We start from the raw sequence: 18,023 nt of genomic DNA, 5'->3' as shown, positions 1-18,023 counted from the left end.
TTCTCAGGTTGGCCCCACAGATGCAAGGTGTGGGAACTCACGTCTGCAGTGAACCATCCTAGAGAGAAACGCGTTGCCTTCCCCTGCAGAGACACCTCCAGAGAGTGGTTCTGGGTGAGGAACAGCCCCGGGGAGACCCCCCCCAGCTCACAGCAATTGCTGAGATCATGATCCAACCTCTCCCTGCCCAAAGCACTGCCACTGCCTCACTGCCACCGTGCCATAAAGCGGAGGGGTGCCTTGGCTCCCAGCTGGCCCTTGTCCAGCACGGACCATGGGAAGCACCTCGGGGACCTCCTGGCTCTGTGGACAGATGAATCATCCCCCACACCCCAGAACCACCCATGGAAGAGGGGGAACCTCTTTTCCCCTTCCCCCTGCATTGGCGGGAGAGGACCATGCCACAGCCAGGGGACAAGACATCTGGGTATCTTTGTGTTGGTCTGAAGCTCAGACCACACAACATCACGGCTGCTGGAGGCATCAGGAAGGGATTAACCGGAACTAGCTGGTTCTCTCTTCGAAATGGCCCCTAAAAAGAGCTCCCGTTGAGCTCCCTGGCTGGGAGCCAGGAATACGCAGGAACCAAGAAGAGATCTGGCTCACTCTTCACAGGCTGAAGTCATTCTGGATCGCTCCTTGCCCTGTGACGGTCAAACCCTTGATAACTTCCAACGCAGCCACCAAACCCTTTCACTGGAGGAAACTTTTCCTGAGCAATGTGAAAGGAGGAGGGATGCACGGGCCACCTCTCTTCTTGAGGATCGCTTTTAGAGGCAGGGTCTTCCCACCACCAGCCACCATGCCAGGAGCAGGCACCACTCCGGGGCTGCAGAGCAAACACATCCCAAAAGGGCGAGTGGGGCAAGGGAGCCTGGAGACAAGCCACAGCCTGTGTAACATCACTGCAGCTCCACCAGCCCCACCAAGCAGGCAGGCAGCACATGCCTGCCAGATGCTTCACATTTTGGGAGGAGGGGAGGAGAGGTTCAGAGGTCAAGGTCACAAGCGATGCCTGACTCCATTCTTTGTGAAGGGGCCGTGCAGGGGGAGAGGGAGCTGGGAGGAAATACCAGCCTGTGTGTGTAAAAACCATCCAGGCTGGGATTCACAGTCACGTTTGCACATGTTTGGCTCAGGAGAGGCAGGAAGCTGCAAGGCATGGGGGTCCCTCGGCTGAAATGAAGGGCTGGGGAGGAGGCAGAGCCGCACAACATGCTGGGACAGCCTGGGATGCTCCTTCCTGCACATCGCTTTAATGCCTCTGAGAGCTGCAACCGCCTGGTTTAGGACCAGCCTCCAGCTATCGATGTTCCCCCTCTCCTCCTTCCCTTCTTTGTGGGAATGAAACACTGCATTGGGAGTTGCAATTCCCACATCGACAAGGCTTGGAGCTCCCGCCATACCCTGGGACCGCCTGGAGTGTGTCAGCCCTGTCTCCCCTTCCCCTTGCCCGTTCGAGTATCGGTTGGCTCCTTGTACTTGAAAGGAGAAAGCTGCAGTCTCTGACGTAACCCCAGACACTTCTTTCCAAGGCTCAAGACCAAGTTAAACTAAACCAGACTGCAAATATCAGAAATAAGAGTCCAGACACAAAGGAACAGTTTTGGAAATGCCACTCATGCCTCCGCAGGAAAACGGTCACCCAGCAGCGGTCATCTCCAGGTGGCCCTTTCAATGGCCTGGATCTAGATGGACCTGCTTCGAGCAGGGGCTGCACTCCGTGATCTCCAGAAGTCTCTTCCAACATGAATTATGCTATGACAATCTCCCACTCCTGGATGTGGGTGATACACCTCCTCTACACCTCCTGCCGCCGCATGTGATGTTAAACACGCTTGCAATATCTCAACAGCCATAAAACTTGATTTCTCACCAGCCCAGCTCTTCCAGAGAGCGGCAAGCAACTATCTCGGTAACACCAGTAGTGCTTCTGGGGCACAGTCACACCCTGCCCACCCAGAATCATGACTGCCTTGTATATTTAAGACAGAAAACTATAACATCTAAATCATTAAACCACAAGAACCAAAGATATGACTTCTAAGCACTGCCTTCTAAAGCAAACGTGCCTGGGATAAACAGTGAGGCACAGCATTTTTGCTGCTTTAATTCAATTTTGGGTCACTTTTGCTCAATCAGCATCCATCAAACGGTACGAGACTGGTTACTGAGCATGGGATCTGCTCCTATTTATGCATTTTCAAGCTAGGGAGAAAACCCCACTGTGATCTGGTGTCCTACAAAGAATATGCCAAAGGAGATCTCCAGCTTAATTCCTGCTGTAAGACCAACAGCTGTGACTGAATTCGGAAAAACATCTTTCCCTTTAGGAAAAACATCTCATCTGGATTTAAAGTCCTCCTAGCAACTGAAACTCTACCACAACCCAACCTTGAGGTAGGCCAGCAGCAAATTAAATAATATATACAATCAACATATGGGTTGTTACAGCTAACGTGGGAGGTTACAATTAAAACCAGCAGAGCTGTGGAAGAAAATTAACAGCACTTTCACTGCAGAAGGTATAGGATTCCCAAAAGTCCACTCATTTGGAGAGGAAAACCACGAGCGAGGCATTATAAAATGAACCCATTAATAAGGATTCAGAAAACTGCCTACCCTGGGCAGGCACCTGATCTCCTCCTTAGAAAGACCCACCAAAATAAGTTTTTGCTCAAAGCAAGTTTAGCAGCTTAAAGGCTTACCCTGCAAAGGAGGGAAACATCGTGGACCTTTGCCATTAAAGCACGGTACGCGGTTTTGCAAGACCTGCGTAGTCCGAGCAGGACGACTTTCGCTTCCCATGAGCCACAGGCGCACAGGGAGATGGGCACCGCTTTCGTTCATCCTCAGCGAGCTGGGGTAAGCGGCTCTCCCCAGGGGCTGGGAGCAGGTCAGGGATGGGCAGCCAGCCCGGGATCCCCCACCTTTCATCCAGGTTCAAGCCAGCCCGAGGGAGCAGGGGCAAGCGCTGACCCGCCTGGCAATGGCAACATCTGATTTACAGCCATCGAAGCTGACTTCAGCCCCGAGGGATTTGATGCCAAGAGCTGGTGCAAACTGTATGGCAACTAGAAAGTACCTGGCCGTGAACTACGGCTTGGGGGGATTAAATACACACTCACCCTCATGCAGTTCCCACTGGCAAGTGGGAAGGAACACTTTCCTCCTCCGTACCAGCCCCAGGAGCAGGTCTGAGGCAGCTGTGACCTGCTTTGCTTTTGTCCCTGCAATGCATCCGTCCCTGCAACGGAGCACATCAGTGGGAAGGCTGGAGGTAATTTACAGCTGCCTTTTTTTGCTGCCTATGGAGCACGGGAGGGCTCAGCACGGGACCTGCAATCCGCCCCAGGCTGAAGTCTTGCTCAAACACTCCTGTGCGAGGAACTCGGGCCCTTCTCTCCTCCCAGATGAGTACAAAACCTTGCAGTTATTGAGACGAAACAGGAACAAATTGTGCAGTTTTTCATTTCGGTTGTGGTAGGGAGCTCAGGGCTTGGTTGCCCAGGTTTGCTCTGAGGCCACAAGGCAGAAACACGATCTTTGTGAAACAAAAACAAACCTCTTCACGTGCTGCTGGGAATGAAGCTCCCTACACCGACCGCCCTGCCCTGGAAGAAAGCGAGACCCCACAATCAGCTGGTTGCAGCCACTGAGTTCCTGCAAAATCTCTGGCAGCCGCACCACAAAGCATCTCCGTGCCGCAGTGCTGGCTGTGTTCAAACCTCCGTTAGAGAATCCGTGGGGAAAACATTAGAGAGGCACCAAGGAGCTGGCTGGACACAGGCGCAGGCAGGAGTTTCCAAGTGATGTAGGACAGCGAAGCCACCCGGGCCAAAAAGCTGTTCTTTAATTCACTCAAACTCTACGTACAGAGCGCGTACCCACTGTTTTTCTCTCTTTCTCCCTCTTTCTTTGTAGCTCACTTTAAACTCCGCACTCCATGTCCTCTGGTCACTGGCCAGGGTGAGGAGGACCATGTGGCACGATGGAGACTAGGTCCTCCGTCTCCTCTCATTTCTCTCGCCCAAATCTTTCACTTCGCCACCCTCAAAATTAAAACATTCAAAATGCTCCAGTAAGGGGGGAAGGGGGGGGGGGGGGAGCACAGGAATTGTTTAAAATCTGCTCACGCAAAGCTCGCTGCCAGAAAGCGAGATCCCACTTCAAAACCCTTCTGCATCGCTAATGACCTTTTAATAGCTCTCATTACAGAACATCTCACTCAGCCCTGGTACATCCCCGCCTGCCAAAACAAAGACCAGCATTTCCACAGGCAAAACCCAGCTGCTCAATTGATCCATTCAAGGACTTCAGAAAAGTATTAATATGCAACTCTGTAAAACTAAAGGTTTCACTCCTGTGTGGCAGATGCCTTCATTGGATGGCAACTCGTTTAACCTGCCTCTTTAATCGAGCATTTCCCACTCCCAATGGAAGCTGCCATTGAAAATGTGGCTTAGAAACAGAGGCTCAGCAGCAGGAAAGCAGAAAAAGTAATAATAAGATTTACCCCTCTCAGTCTGAACAGCCATACTTAACCTGTAGCATGTACTCATACACAATCTTAGGTATGCACACACTTAATTGTTAGCACAGAGGCGTAGAAATGCCCCAAAACACATTAGGTCTGGGTCCCACGTGGTGCTGTACACATAGAGAATATCCCAATAAATTCTCCTCGCCCCCTTCCTCGCCCTGCGACTCTATGGTCTTCACGCCTGGGGTTACTTCAAATATCTCTTCCGATTTACACCTTTCAGGGACGAGTCGTGTCGTCCTCAGCTCTTGCACTGCAACATGGCATTTTTCCCCAGCTGGTGGGATCTGCTCCAAGCAGGCCCATCGACTCCCGCTTTTCTCCGTTACGATCCAGAGCGCTCTGCTGAAACTGCAATGGCATAAACATTGGCACTCACAGGGGAAGGGAGAGAGGGAATGGATAAGCATAAGACAGAGCAAGCTGGCAAAATAACAGCACTTCTTCAAAACATCATGTCTAGCAGGTTTAAAAAAAGAGAGAGAAAAAGTGAGGAGCTAATGGAACATAATCTACTGCCTGGCTGCATTTTGTCTTGCAAAGAGATCTCAGCTCAGAGCCATTACAGAAAGAGTAAAGGCACGCATCTTTCTAGCATCATGCCCTGCTTTACAGACAGAAACCACGGAGAGAGAAACACAGCAGCTAGTGCAGGGCCACGGCAGAGCAAAAAATCAGGGAGCCCCAGCCCTGCTCTGTGTCACAGCCACTCGATCCCGCTGCTTCCCAGTTCGGTCCTGACTTCGAAGGCTATGGACGTTTCATTTCCTGGGAATCACCCATCATAAAGTTAATTATTGTGCACACACGCGTGGAGCCCCTCCGCCAGCAAGCTGTTGCACGGGAAGAGCGCTCAGTATCTGTGCGGTCCTTAGCTCATCCCCAGCCATCTGCTGCTCCCACGTGCTCCCCAAGTCGGGGCACCAGGCATCTAGCAACCAGACCTTTCCCCACCCAAAAAAACAGACAGGGATACGGGACTTGCTTCTCCCATCAAAACCATTCAGATGAGCTGGTGTAAAAGATCCTGGGCCCTTCTCTGCCCTAAACTATCCTCCCCCCATGCTCTCCTGGTTTTCATTGCCAGCTCTAAACAGTTGGGACTGGCTGCTGCGATAAGCATCAGCTGCATCCTCCTCCACAGCTGCCTGCAGTATAGCAGCAGGAGAGATCATCCCTGCACGTCATGGATGAGTTTGGGACTGAAGTGCTTTAAGATGTCTCTGCAATATATCACCTACCTGCTTCTCCTATTTCTCTGAGTCCCGATGGAAATATTCTGTCTTTTCTAAATGTATCAGGTTAGAATACATCCGTCTTCTGCAAGTGGGGAAGCATATCTCTGCATAATGCTAGTTGTGAGGGTAGTCAGCTTTCAACAAATAAAAGTTAATTACCTTTCTGTAGGTTTTTTTTTTTCCTCTAAGAAAATAGAAACGGCTATTTGAATGATTTTAAAAGACCAAAAATAATAAAAAAAATTTGACCTTCATTTGCACTCTGGTGAAAGCAACAAAAATCAACTGTTTTCCCTGGGCTAAATCTGTTTGACCTGTGCCCAACCTTTATAATTTCCCCACAGCAGGTTTAGAAGGGGATGAACTCGGCACACTTTCCATATGGAGTCATTAAACACAACAAGGAACACCCGGTGTTGCAGCAGCAGGTCCCATCCCCAGTGCTGGGTCCCCACCGCCGAGTGGAGCTCTCAAGTGAACTTAAATGCAGATTATGGGACTCCTTAGAGCAGGAAAAAAGGCTATATCCACACACAAAGATTCACACCACCCTGGGAATGGGCTTACGCCCCATGGGAACGTGCTTCAGCCTCACCCCACGCCTCTGCTCTCGGCAGCAGCATCTCCTGCCCACATTTTTTCGGTGGCAGGAAGGTTACTCTGCCATTGAATGGCAAACGCCGAGCCTCTGGGAAAAGCACCCCCGTTAACTCCCCAAAGTGGTGCCAGAAGCTGTGAGAGTGACATGAGCTGCAGGAGGTTTGGCCCTTCCTTTCCATGAGATGCGTTGCCCCCACTCATCGCCAGCACCAAATCTGCACTTCAGCTCTTTGCTACCCTGCAAGACCGGCCGGGGAAATACGTGAAGCACCTTATGCAAGCGGCTGCAGCAATATTTCAAAGCTCACCCTTTGGGGCAGCTGGGGCCAGTGAAGGCTCAGCCCTCCCCAGCCTGGCACCAGCCCCTGATGCTCAACAAACTCCAGCGAACATGAGAAATCCCAGCCTAGGGGAGATGCCAGCATTTCCACCCTTGCCTCGATGCCCGGTTGTGATCAGACACCGAAATACCCCTGCCCCATCCGTCTTGTCTCAGAGCAGAGAAAACCAGCTGGCGGGGGAAAAAAAAAAAAAAAGAGGGATGTTTTAAAATAGCCAGGCAGTTCAGTGAGGCATTTTGGATAAAAAAGAAGAAATTCTGACATTCTTCCCCAGTGAAACACTTTGAATGAGATCTATGGAAATGGACCATCGTATTCTGTTTGGAAGGAGCTCAGTATTGACCTTCATCGCCTTGTGGAGCTGTATTAGTTCCCGGGATTAATGGACCCACTCTCCTCCCTACTCACCCTGCTTGACTGGGATAGGGAGGGAGAAGCAGAGCTGGGCAAGACAGCCCCCGAGGAGAGGTGATTTGATATCACCTGTGACTTCTCCAAGCTGGAAGTGGTTTTACTGGGGTTGAACTGGCCTGCAGTGAAATATTCTATTTCTGTTTTCTCAATGGAAAAGCTACTTATTTTTCTAAGGGAAAATTTTATGTAGAAACATCTCAGCATCTCAACTGCAGAAAGTGCTTTTTTGTGTTGAAAACACACTGGAAGGACGTGGGAGAAAATGTTTCCAGCTAGCTCTGATGTTTGGGGCTTCCCAGCACATCTCCATTTTCTGCCAATTCATTTACTAATCACTCCCATCTTTCAAATAATGAACTAATTTACAAAGAACTTGACTGTGTCAAAAAAAAGAAGAGCAGCGATGACCTCGCAGGCCGAGCTGCCATGGGGGATGCCATGCACGCTCGGATCAGCACAGGCGTTTTTCAGATACAGCCCAGTGCAAGCATCTTTCCAATTTTCAGATACATCCCACATCCCAAAGGGCATCGTGCCTCTAGAAAACCCTAACTGCCTCCCGCTGTCTGGGGAGCCGCAAAGCTGCACGGTCTGCACTAACACCTTCCCTTTCTTAAAAAAAATGAAAAGGAGACAGAGCTTGGTAAGCCTAAAAAGAAAACTGTATGTGTCTAGAAAGGGGCAATCACTTTTTGCTGCTCATCGCAGATGCTGAAAGGGACCCGGAGGAGAAGCATCCAAGGATGAACCTGCTCTGGGAAGGGCGATGCAATGTTAACAGAGGGGTGTTTGTGCTAATGCCAGTGTCAAGCTTCTGAGAAAGTCTTGTGCAAATTAACTGCCTGGCGAAGTCTTTAACGCGCTGTTATTCAATAAAGTTACAGCAGCTCAAGCGAGCTGGTGTGTGTCACCTGGTGAACACTGGCACGATAGCTGGAGCTTTCCCTGAGCCCCAGTTCTGGGAGTCATTGGAATTAGGCAGAAACTCCCCTTCTGCCTCTAAAAAGAGGATTTATGAACCTGCCTCCTGTGGAAATAAGCACCGAAGTGTGTGTCTGTGTCTCAATACTCAGGAAATAAATATTGGGTCCCTCGACAAACTGTTCAAATGTTTTGGACTGGCAACATTGACAGAAAGACTTGACAACCTGCAAGCATTGAAAAGGACACTTGTGTGAAGAGCGATTTTGGCGTAGCCTTCACCGCTCACACGATGCCCATGGTAATTCGGAACCAGCCAGAACAACTACTCCATCACAGCTCTCTGCACAGCTTGGCTGAACGGCCTCGGAAGCCCTCCCAAAACCTCGAGCAGACCAGCCCCGACTGAAACCTCCTTAATTAACCACCCCATTACCCTCTCCTCCTGGGAGCAGACCCCCATGGAAAGGCAGGAGGGGGGACTCCATAATCAGCTCCCCGTTTGCCTTCCCCAACAAAAACTCCTGCAGCAAGAATTCCCCATTGCAGCTCCCATGAGCTTTAGAGGAGGAACTGAGCCAAATTTTAGGGCTTGCAACAGGGCGATGGCCTCAGCAGGCTGCGGCAGAGCACATCATCCAGCCCTGGCCACCAAGCAGCGGATGGGAGGGGAGGCAGAAAATAGAGAGGGGCTTTGAAGATGATCAAAGGGCTGGAGAACCTGCCCTGTGAGAAAAGACTGAAGGAGTTAGGTCTGTCCTCCCTGGAGAAGGCTCGAGGGGACCTCATCACAGCATTCCAGTACTTAAGGGGCAGCTACAAAGAGGACAGAGGCTGTCTCTTCACAAGGAGTCACGTGGGGAAGACAAGGGGCAACAGGTACAAGTTGCACCAGCACAGGTTTCATCTTGATACAATAAAGAATTTTTTTACAGTGAGAACAATCAGTCACTGGAACAACCTCCCCAGGGATGTGGTGGAGTCCCCATCGCTGGATGTTTTCAAGACGCAATTGGACAGGGTGCTAGACAATCTCTAGGCTCCCTTACCCACAAAAGATCGGACCAGATGATCTTTTGAGGTCCCTTCCAACGTGGGTTGTTCTATGACTCTGTGATTTGATGTGGAGGGGGTCAGGCTGCTGAGCACCCTGGGTGGCAACGCACTGCAGCCACCCGAGGATGAGTGGCGCTGGCCACGCTGCATCCGCATCCTGCAGCATCCCGGGGGGACACCCGCAGAGGGCATCGGGGCTGCTGGAAGTGAGCAGGGAAGGGGAAGTGCCGGAGGCAGCTTTGCTCCCAGAGAGCCATCGTGTCACCTCGGGTCTCCTTGCCCCCTCCCAGAAACATTGCCCCCCAGCAGGCACCGCAAGCAGGGAGGAGAGGGAAAAGAAATCCACCTTATCACAGCAAATCCTGGTGCTCCTTCCCGCAGAGGCGCTGCAACTCGTCTATGAAACCCCTGCGGCAAATCCGAGGAAACAAAGAGGCTCGTGGCCGCAGGGCGAGGGGTGCTGCGTCCCTCCGTCCCGCTGCCTGCCTCCCACCTACCCAGCCAGCACCAACGGCCGCGCGCCGGGGCACCCTTGTCCCCAGCAGCACCGGGATCAGTGCGATGTGACCTGAGGTGGCCTTTAACCCTGCAGGAATTACACTGCCGGGAGGGATGGGGGAGCTAGACAAAGTTCCACGTGGGTAATTAGTGCTGCACTAATTGCCATCGTTGTGGGACAGAGACGCACTGTCAAGGTTGACGTGCCCTAAACAGAAGCTGATTTTTGTCACTGTGTTGCTCTCTTGAGTTCTTGGAGTGGGAAAGGCAGGGGAGAAGGGTGCTTAAGTCTTAGAGAGGTTTTTTCCTTAATTGATGACCACAAGAGAGCAAAGCTTTTCAGCCGACTGCTCTGTCAGAGGGGCTGCAGGTTGAATTAAGGCTCTGCACAATGAAGGAACAACGGGGACAAGGAATCCCTTTGCCACCAGCCGGCAATCAGGAAGCACTTCCCTCTGCCAATGTCACCGTCTGCCCCCAGCGAAGCAGAGCCCATGGCAGCACCAGGTCTCACTGTGCTGCTGCACCCCACGGCGCAGCCGGCAGAGCCAAGGATGCTCGGCCTCTCGCTGAGCTCTCCCACGCTCACTGTGCCATGTGAAGGAAGGGGACAGACCCAGCCTTGCCAGCCTGGTTGGTTTAAAAATAGGGAGCAAAGCACATACACACAAAAAAAATCTTGCTATGCAGCGGTAGGTTGGGGTGAACAGACATCCGCTCTCTTTTTAGCTGAAAGAAATTAGGTTTCTGCGCTCACATCTGTCCCCCGAAATGCTGCCGGGGTCGACAGGCAGGAGCAGGGAGAGACCCTTTCCCTGCCTGCCTGGGCAAGAGCTCCAACACCAGCGCAGACCCTCCCAGATGCCAGAGCATCCCCGCGGAGGAAGGCTCCTTCCTCGCGCCCTGTGGAGCCAAGCCCCAAGCCTGCACCCAGCTGGGGCCACGAGGACCGAGCCCCCAGCACCCAGGAGTCCCCACAAGCCGCCTGATATCCACCACCTCTCCAAAGGGGCTGCTGAGCTTTCCTTCCCCAACGAGCCTCAAACAAAACAAAACCCCAGAGGAACAAATGATCCCATACGCCGCAGTGAGCAGGGGAGCGGGTTCCTCTCCGCAGAGGCTGAGCCGTAAGCATTCGCAGCTACTGATAGCGGTACCACAGCCAGCATCCCTTGCCTGCACAGGCTTAACACCAGCCCCACGGCCCCGCAATGACTACAGGGCTTGTGAGAGTGAAGATTAATGTTCTGTATATATATAGCACATACTGAACATACACAAAGAGCTCTGACTTCCTCGGCCGGGGGTGGAACGACGTTACGTCAGCCCCCGTGGCGCAGCCGGGACCTCAACCAGGAGCAGATGGCGGCTCCCCCTGCGAGAAATTAGGAGACTTTTTGGGAGCCTGCTCCGAGGCAAGGGGTGGGGACAGCCACCCCGAGCTGCTTCTCACACCAAACCCTGTGTCCGCCCCCCGGACCCTTCCACCTCGCTGGAGGCAAAGCTAAATCCAGCCTGGCTTAGCTTGGGCTTGAGCACCGGGAGCTGGAGCTGCTTGCCGGCACCAGGCTTTGCCTGGGAGAGCAGCGAGGCTTCTGTCAATATTTCGACAAGGGCAGGCACCGGTTTAGGTGTAACAGCGCACGGCCCAGTTCAAACTGTTTATTTTTCTGCGGGCGCAACGCATGTATCATCTAGCTCAACTCCCTGGTCAGTTTATACGATTGTAAACCTGCAGCATGCAGGTTATCCATTACGCTTCTCCTCTAGAAAAATCTTCCCCTAGGAACAGCACTTATTCACCCTTGAAACCCTTTCCTAGTACACTAGAATTTAAATGTAGTGATTTCCACCTATTACATGCAAAAAACCAGAGGTGCAAGCAGCACTGGCATCCCTGGCTGCAGGGCAGGCAGGAGCACCTCGGTCCTTATTTGCTCTGCATGGTGGCACGCGTGGGGACGTGGGCTGCCGAGTGCCGGAGCCAGCCCAGGGCAGGATCCAGACCTGCTGGCACAGAGAGAGTGGGCACTGAAAAAAATCAAAAGGGAGAGAGTGTTTTTTTAGGAAATGAGGCTCCGTATGGTCCATTGCTCATGGAAAGGTTTAAGATTTTATAACTTGGTCTAATCTGGAAGGATTTCTCGTGGGGATGCTGCCAAACTTGAAGTCTGCACTCCAGCTTACAGGAATACAAATACACGCTGAAGACAGGGATCCTGGGAACTGCTGGACAGTTTTGGCTGAAATTTTTCAAATAATTCAGCATGAGACAGACACATAACAGAAAGACTTTTCAATCCAAACAGCTCAAGTTCGGCAAAGTTAAACACCACAGCAAAAAGCATCATCACGGCAGCTGTCTGGATACAGCAGCCCCAGGAGCGGTACCAGCTCCGTGCATGCACACGCACCCCAGTGTCCCTGCACCCCAGTGTCCCCGTCCCTTACGGCTTTGCCATAAGCATCGTGTGTCTCCCGTCGCCTCGGGAAGAAAGCGGTGGCAGGTGGGACGGCAGCATTTGGGGGGAGCAGCGTGAAAACATCCAGCACATGCCACATCCTGAAATGCAGCATCATGTCCCGGGTCAGTGCCTTCTCCTCCACACACGTCAGAGGAAATTGGGGCCACATCCAGGTCGGGGTTCCCAAAGCACCCAAGCAAGCAGGCACCCGACTGCACTGAGCTCGGTGCAAGCGGGGATACAACCAAGCAACCAGAAGTTGTCAAGTGCAAGTGATGGCACTTGTGCCATGTGCATTTGTCCAAGGGAAAGTAGCAAGGGCTCCTGCCTCTACCCACCTCCTCCCAATTCCTGGACAAAGGAACCGGAGGATTTTAGGTTGGAAAAGGGCTCTTTCATCCAGCAGATAACAGCTGGAAACTGATGCTCAGCAAACTCAGACTTCAGATGAGGGGGGTGTTTTTCAGCTGCGAGGGCAATCGCTCACTGCAGCCCACCCGGGAACGGGCCAGCTTCACCATCGCTCCGAGTCTTCACGCTACGACGGGACATCTTTCACATCACGTAGCAAAACGGATGCGCTCCTTCAGGCCCGGCGCAGAAATCAGCGCACCGAATTCTCCAGGTTTTGATTCTTCTTTTTGCAGGGGAGCGGAGCAGACCGACCCCCCGGCTGGCCATCTCACCCCCCCCAGGGAAGCAGCGCAGCCATGCGGCAACCCCGCGGCAACCCCGCATCCATCCTTCCAGCCCCCTTCGAATGCACCCAAGGCCCAGCAAACCCAGGCTAGCTCTCCCCTCCATCCTCTGGTGCAGAAAACCTCGGCTAAGAGGAGCGCGCAAAGGACCTCTGAGATAAAAGCTGCCTTGTAAAAATAAACTGGCGGGCTCTGTCTGGGGGCTCTCGTAACTCCTGCAAGCCCTGAAGTTTTAATCGTTCGTTCTCCACCTTCACAGGGGCGAGGAGCCACAGGGGAAGGCTGCACAGATGCTCTCTGTGACGGGTTTAGAGGCAGTGACCCCTGTATTTATGCCACTTTAAACGTACAATTTAGGGTCTTGTGAGGGGGGTGGAAAAAACCCAACCATATAATTGCCTAATTGAGGACTCCATAGTAACGTGCATGCACTGGAGGGTCAAGCGGAGATGATACGAAGAGTCCAAATCTGGTATTTCTGGATTTTTAAGTAATTTGACTTGAAACTAGTTAAGATCACCATCATTTTGTAAGCTTTATATACACACATGCACACACACAAATGTGATCTATATCATATAAAACATATGCTACCGTACATACACAAACAGTACTAACACATTGCAATTTATGTATGATTTTGCATATTTACATTAGGTTAAATGTTTAGTTTACAAAGTCCACATACACATCCTAATTACAAGCACATGAGAGCATAAGACACCAGATTTGAGGAGCCTTGCTGCACAACGCTGTATTCGACATTTCGGAGTACCAGACCTCCAGGAGGATAATTTACTGAAAGACTACTTTCACCAACCCTCGAGCAAGAAATACCATCTGCAGGAGCCAAGCGTTGCGTTTTCAGATGCATCCCTTAATTAAGCAGATTTTAATTGGGCGACTCTAGGCTTTAATTAATAGCAAATTGTTCGTGCGCATTCATTTTTGGGTCACGTTCCCAGATGGGATTTTTCTGGATTGGTTTGGGGTGTTTTGTGTTTTGCAGGGCCAGGTTGCAATTATGGTTATTACACTTTATGGGGCAAAAACAGTATGGGGGGATGCTCAGAGGCAGCCAGGGCTCGTGCAATCCCACAGCACCCCAAATTCAGAAAAATGCTGCCAGTGCCACCTTTCCGCTACCATCACAGACCCACAGCACTGCCAGGGGTCTCACTCAGGAATTGTTACAGCTCAAACCATGAAAACTAAGTGCAAGTTCAGTAATTCAGCCTTGGGAAGGAGGCACCTGGGGCTTTGCCTACCCCACACAACGTGCCATGCACACCAGCTTACACACAGCTCCACAGCAGCAGTGATCACGGGGAGATCAGCTCCCACCCACTGCCTTATAATGCTCCCCTAAAAATCAACCTCTCCACCATTTCCAGGCTGGCTTGCTGCTCCGGCTAATATATGTGGATTAGGGCTCAAGGAATGGATTTGATTCAGTGCAAACACTATTTGCTTAAAGGGCACGGGTGTGCTCTAAGGGATCAGTGCTCACGGAGGACAGGACATCAGGCATCCCCATTCCCAGCATGCTGGAGTCAATTCCCACCCATTTCTGGCACCCTGATGATCAGGAGATCATCACCGAGCATCCTTTTGGTAACAGCTACAAACACAACAAATGGCAACAGCTCTGTTTCCCTCCCAGATGGATTCACCTCCTGCTTTTACAACCCAAAGCCCCAGCTGGGGCTTAGGAACTAAGCATGAGCCATGCAAACCACTCTTCCAGCCTGACACAAGGGAGGAGATGGTGCCACCCCTGTGGCAGTGACACTGCAGAAATACCAACTGCTTGCTACCCCAACCCAAGCAGAGAACCAGGAGGCATCAACAAATCACCTAATCCTGACTGAGCTGGAGTGAGGAAAGAAGACAGGGATCCTAATTTCCTAATGGATCCATCTAAGAAACGGATCCTAATTTCCTTCCAACCCTAAGGTGCCACAAATGCCACACGCCATGCCCTCTCCTCTGCCGCTGCACGGAGCAGAGGGAACGCACATCCTCAACAAGGTCTCACCAGCTTTGAACACCAACTCCCAGCTCAAGTCATTAGCTGCTCTCCTCTGGCACTCGCTCCCTGCTTCAATTATTCCCCACTTGACTCGGGCTCAGGGTGCAAAGCACCCGGCCAGCCGCAGGAGTGCCACGGGTCGCTGCTCCAGCTTGCAAAGCCAAGCCCAGCTCCAAGGTCAGGAAGACCAGCCAAGCTCTGCAGCCAGCTGCCCCTCACTCCCCATCCCTCTCCTTGAGGGTATTTCTTGCTGCTGTGCTACACAGGCCTTCCTCGGAGCAGGACTGCACCATCAGTAAGGACTGGCTGAAGAACCAGAGCCTCAGCCCCAAAGAACTGCCTTGTTTTATGCCAAAGCCTGAGGAAACCCAACCATTTGGAGCACCGTGCCCCATTTACCGGCAGGATCTACAATAAAACCTCAAAACCTGCCTGAGCTTATGACCTTTACCAGCCTGGGCAGCAGTGACCAAAGGGTAAAGCCACACACCTGGATGATGCTCAGTCAAATCCTCCTCAGGGCTGCCCCGTGACCCAAAGGAAATAAAAACATATAATGAGCATGAAGCTTCCTAATGCAGCTACAGCCAACTGGTGCTTCCAGCTCTTCCCTTCCTTGTTGGGCCCAGGGAAACACCGGGCTGCAGACACCCTTCTCTGCCCTCTCCCTTCCTCCCCGCACAGCCCAATACCCTCACCGGAGTTATCACCTCCCAAGTTCCTCAGTTCAACCCCAATCCCCCTGCACCTTATCCCCACTTGGATTTCGCTCCAGTTGCAGCCCCTGGAATGCAATTCCCAGCTCACTTTCCCAGGCTGTGAACTGCATCGCTCCAGCCTTGTTTCCGAGCCAGGGTTCAAGTGGAGTTAAGCGCTACTGAGATAAATCAGTGGTTTCCCTCTCAGAAACACATTCCCACCGATATGGCTGTATTGAAGCCTCTGGCGTACTCAAACACGCGTGGTTTTGGGCAGGGGTTTGCGCAGTGAATGGGAGTGGAGTCACCGCCTCTGACTGGGGCCCGTGTGTGTTAGCACAATGCAAATGCAGTAATGCATGTCTTTTAGAATCAGTCAGTGCTTCCTTCAAAATAAACATCCTTTTTTATAGTCACTTTATTAAAGTGTTCAGCATCCCCCGCACAGTCCATCACTTCCCAGTGAAAAGTCCCAGCCCCATGCACCAAACTTTGGAAACGGCTTGCTTAGCGTTTTCATGAGGCAAACCAGTCCTGCACCCCGTTTTATAGGGTGAGGGGCCTGGACCCCGCTGTGTCCGTCCCAGGTGGGAGCCGGCCAGAGGTTCCTGTCACGGCGAGGGACAGGACTCAGCGTTCCCAAAAGCTTCATGAAAAGTTTCAGGACAGCGACTTGGTGACCAGCCGCAGAGGGGAAAGACAAGGGACATGGAGACATGCTGCAGTGCCCCAGGTACAAGAACAGCTCCAGCGGTGGCACACACAAGCCCATTATGTTATATTATACATCAGAGAAGCCACGCACAAATCCCAGCAAGGTCGGCTGCTCTGCTCCTGCGGGGAGAGGGACACCGTGCCCTGCTCCAGCGGTGGCCTTGCCACTGCGACCCTTATGCCACATTGGGACCCCCCCAAAGAGAAACCTTCCCTGCCAGCCCCCCCAACACCGCCCGCCCGGTCCCACCAGCCCACGGGGGATGCCATTCGCAGTGGGGGAAGCCTTTCTGTCCTCAAAGCAAGCGTGGCTGCCCCGCGGCCGGGATGCTGGGGTACCAGGGTGTTCCCCCCTCCTGACCCCGGCAACCGCATCCCCGCAGAACCTGGGCTGCTGGCGGGGGCCGGCCGCGCTCCGAGCCGCGCTCCCCGCTCCGGCGGGCACCCGGCCGTGCCCGGGGCTGCAGCCCTGGGCTAACAGTGCATCCTAGCGGGGACCGCCGCGCCGAGCATCCCGGCCCGGGGATGCCCCAGCCGACCGCATGCCCCTCTTCTCCCCGGGGTCGCTCCCAGCCCCCCCCCCCCCCCCCGCCCCGGTGTAGGGGTACCGTCCCGTCGCCGCGGTGCGCTCCTACCTGGGTGCAGCCCGGAGCCCGGCTCGGGGGGCTCCAGCCCCTCCGGGCACAGGGGCAGGGCGCAGAGCAGCGCTAGAGCCAGCGCCCCGCAGCGCATCGTGCGCCCGGCCCCGGCCCCGGCCCCGGCCCCGGCCCCGCCGCCGCCGCCGCTGCCGCCGCCGGGGCAGGCACGGCCCCGCCGCCCCCGCCCCCGCCCCGCTCCGCCCCGGCCCGCCCGGCGCTGCGGGGACCCCCGCACCCTGCGGGGGGAGGGTGGGGGGGGGCACCCCCTTCCCTCCGCCCCCTTCCCCACACGCACCTCTTGCAAGGGTTAACACACACTCCTGCAGAGCCCAGTGTTGCAGGGGTTAATGCCCCCCCTCTCGCCCCCCCCCCCCCGCCCAAAATCAGACGCGCTTCCAACGCCCCCCGACGCTGCAGGGCTTGGAGGGGGGATTCCCTCCCCCCCCTCCGTGTGCAGAGCTGCACAGGATAACACACACACACACACACACACACACACACCCCCCCACACACACACAAAACCCCCTCACACCCACCCCCGGGTGCTGCAGGGGTGAATGACCCCCCACCATGTCCTGCTTTGGCCTCCATAGATAAAGGAGTCACACCACACCCCCCAAATAAAAGCTGCTGCAAGTGTTTTTCGGGTTGCTTTACTCCCAAAGCTGTGTCCACCCCTGCTGCCTTCCGCAGTGGGGTACCTGACCCTGCTCCCACAGGGTGATGAGAACATAGCAGCCTCCTGCCCTGGCATTTTGGGGTGAGTGAGGGACCCCAACTCTCCTGTGAGAGCTGTACTGGTCCACTGTGTTTAACCCCGCTCTCCTTACCCAGAGTCTCAGCCAGTTCACCCCCTTCTTGGCATTACATGGGTTAAATCTCACCTCACCCAGGTCCTGCCAAACCCTCAGCCCACTGCGGGCTCCTCCTGAGGCACAGGGCACCTTCACCCTCCCAGGGGTGCCACCCAACTGCTCCTTAGCACCAGCCACAACAGCATCACCGTGGAAGGTATTTGCAGACAGATACCCCAGAAGCGAGTTTCCCCAGTCACCCCCCCAGACAGCCCCATGTCTGCCCAGCGCCCTGCACCGCTGCTGCCCCACGGCAGACCCCGCTCTGTGCTACACGTTAAGCTCTCTGGTATCACCGGTGGCACAGACCCTG

The 18,023-nt window shown here is 53.6% G+C and overlaps 1 protein-coding gene across 1 annotated transcript in view; it reads right to left on the bottom strand.

The window, feature by feature from the left end:
• LOC127023828 (collagen alpha-1(I) chain-like) overlaps window positions 1–16,950 on the bottom strand; it is a 96,111-nt gene extending 79,161 nt beyond the window's left edge. The window contains exon 1 of the mRNA XM_050908144.1: window positions 16,854–16,950. Within this exon, the coding sequence (XP_050764101.1) occupies window positions 16,854–16,950 (97 nt within the window). The remainder of the gene's footprint in view (window positions 1–16,853) is intronic.
• Window positions 16,951–18,023: the final 1,073 nt, after the last annotated feature.

The sequence above is a fragment of the Gymnogyps californianus genome, chromosome 18 (genome assembly GCF_018139145.2).
Source record: "Gymnogyps californianus isolate 813 chromosome 18, ASM1813914v2, whole genome shotgun sequence".
Taxonomy (NCBI): domain Eukaryota; kingdom Metazoa; phylum Chordata; class Aves; order Accipitriformes; family Cathartidae; genus Gymnogyps; species Gymnogyps californianus.
The sequence above is the reverse complement of the archived record's forward strand: the minus strand, read 5'-3'. Positions and strand labels throughout refer to the sequence as shown.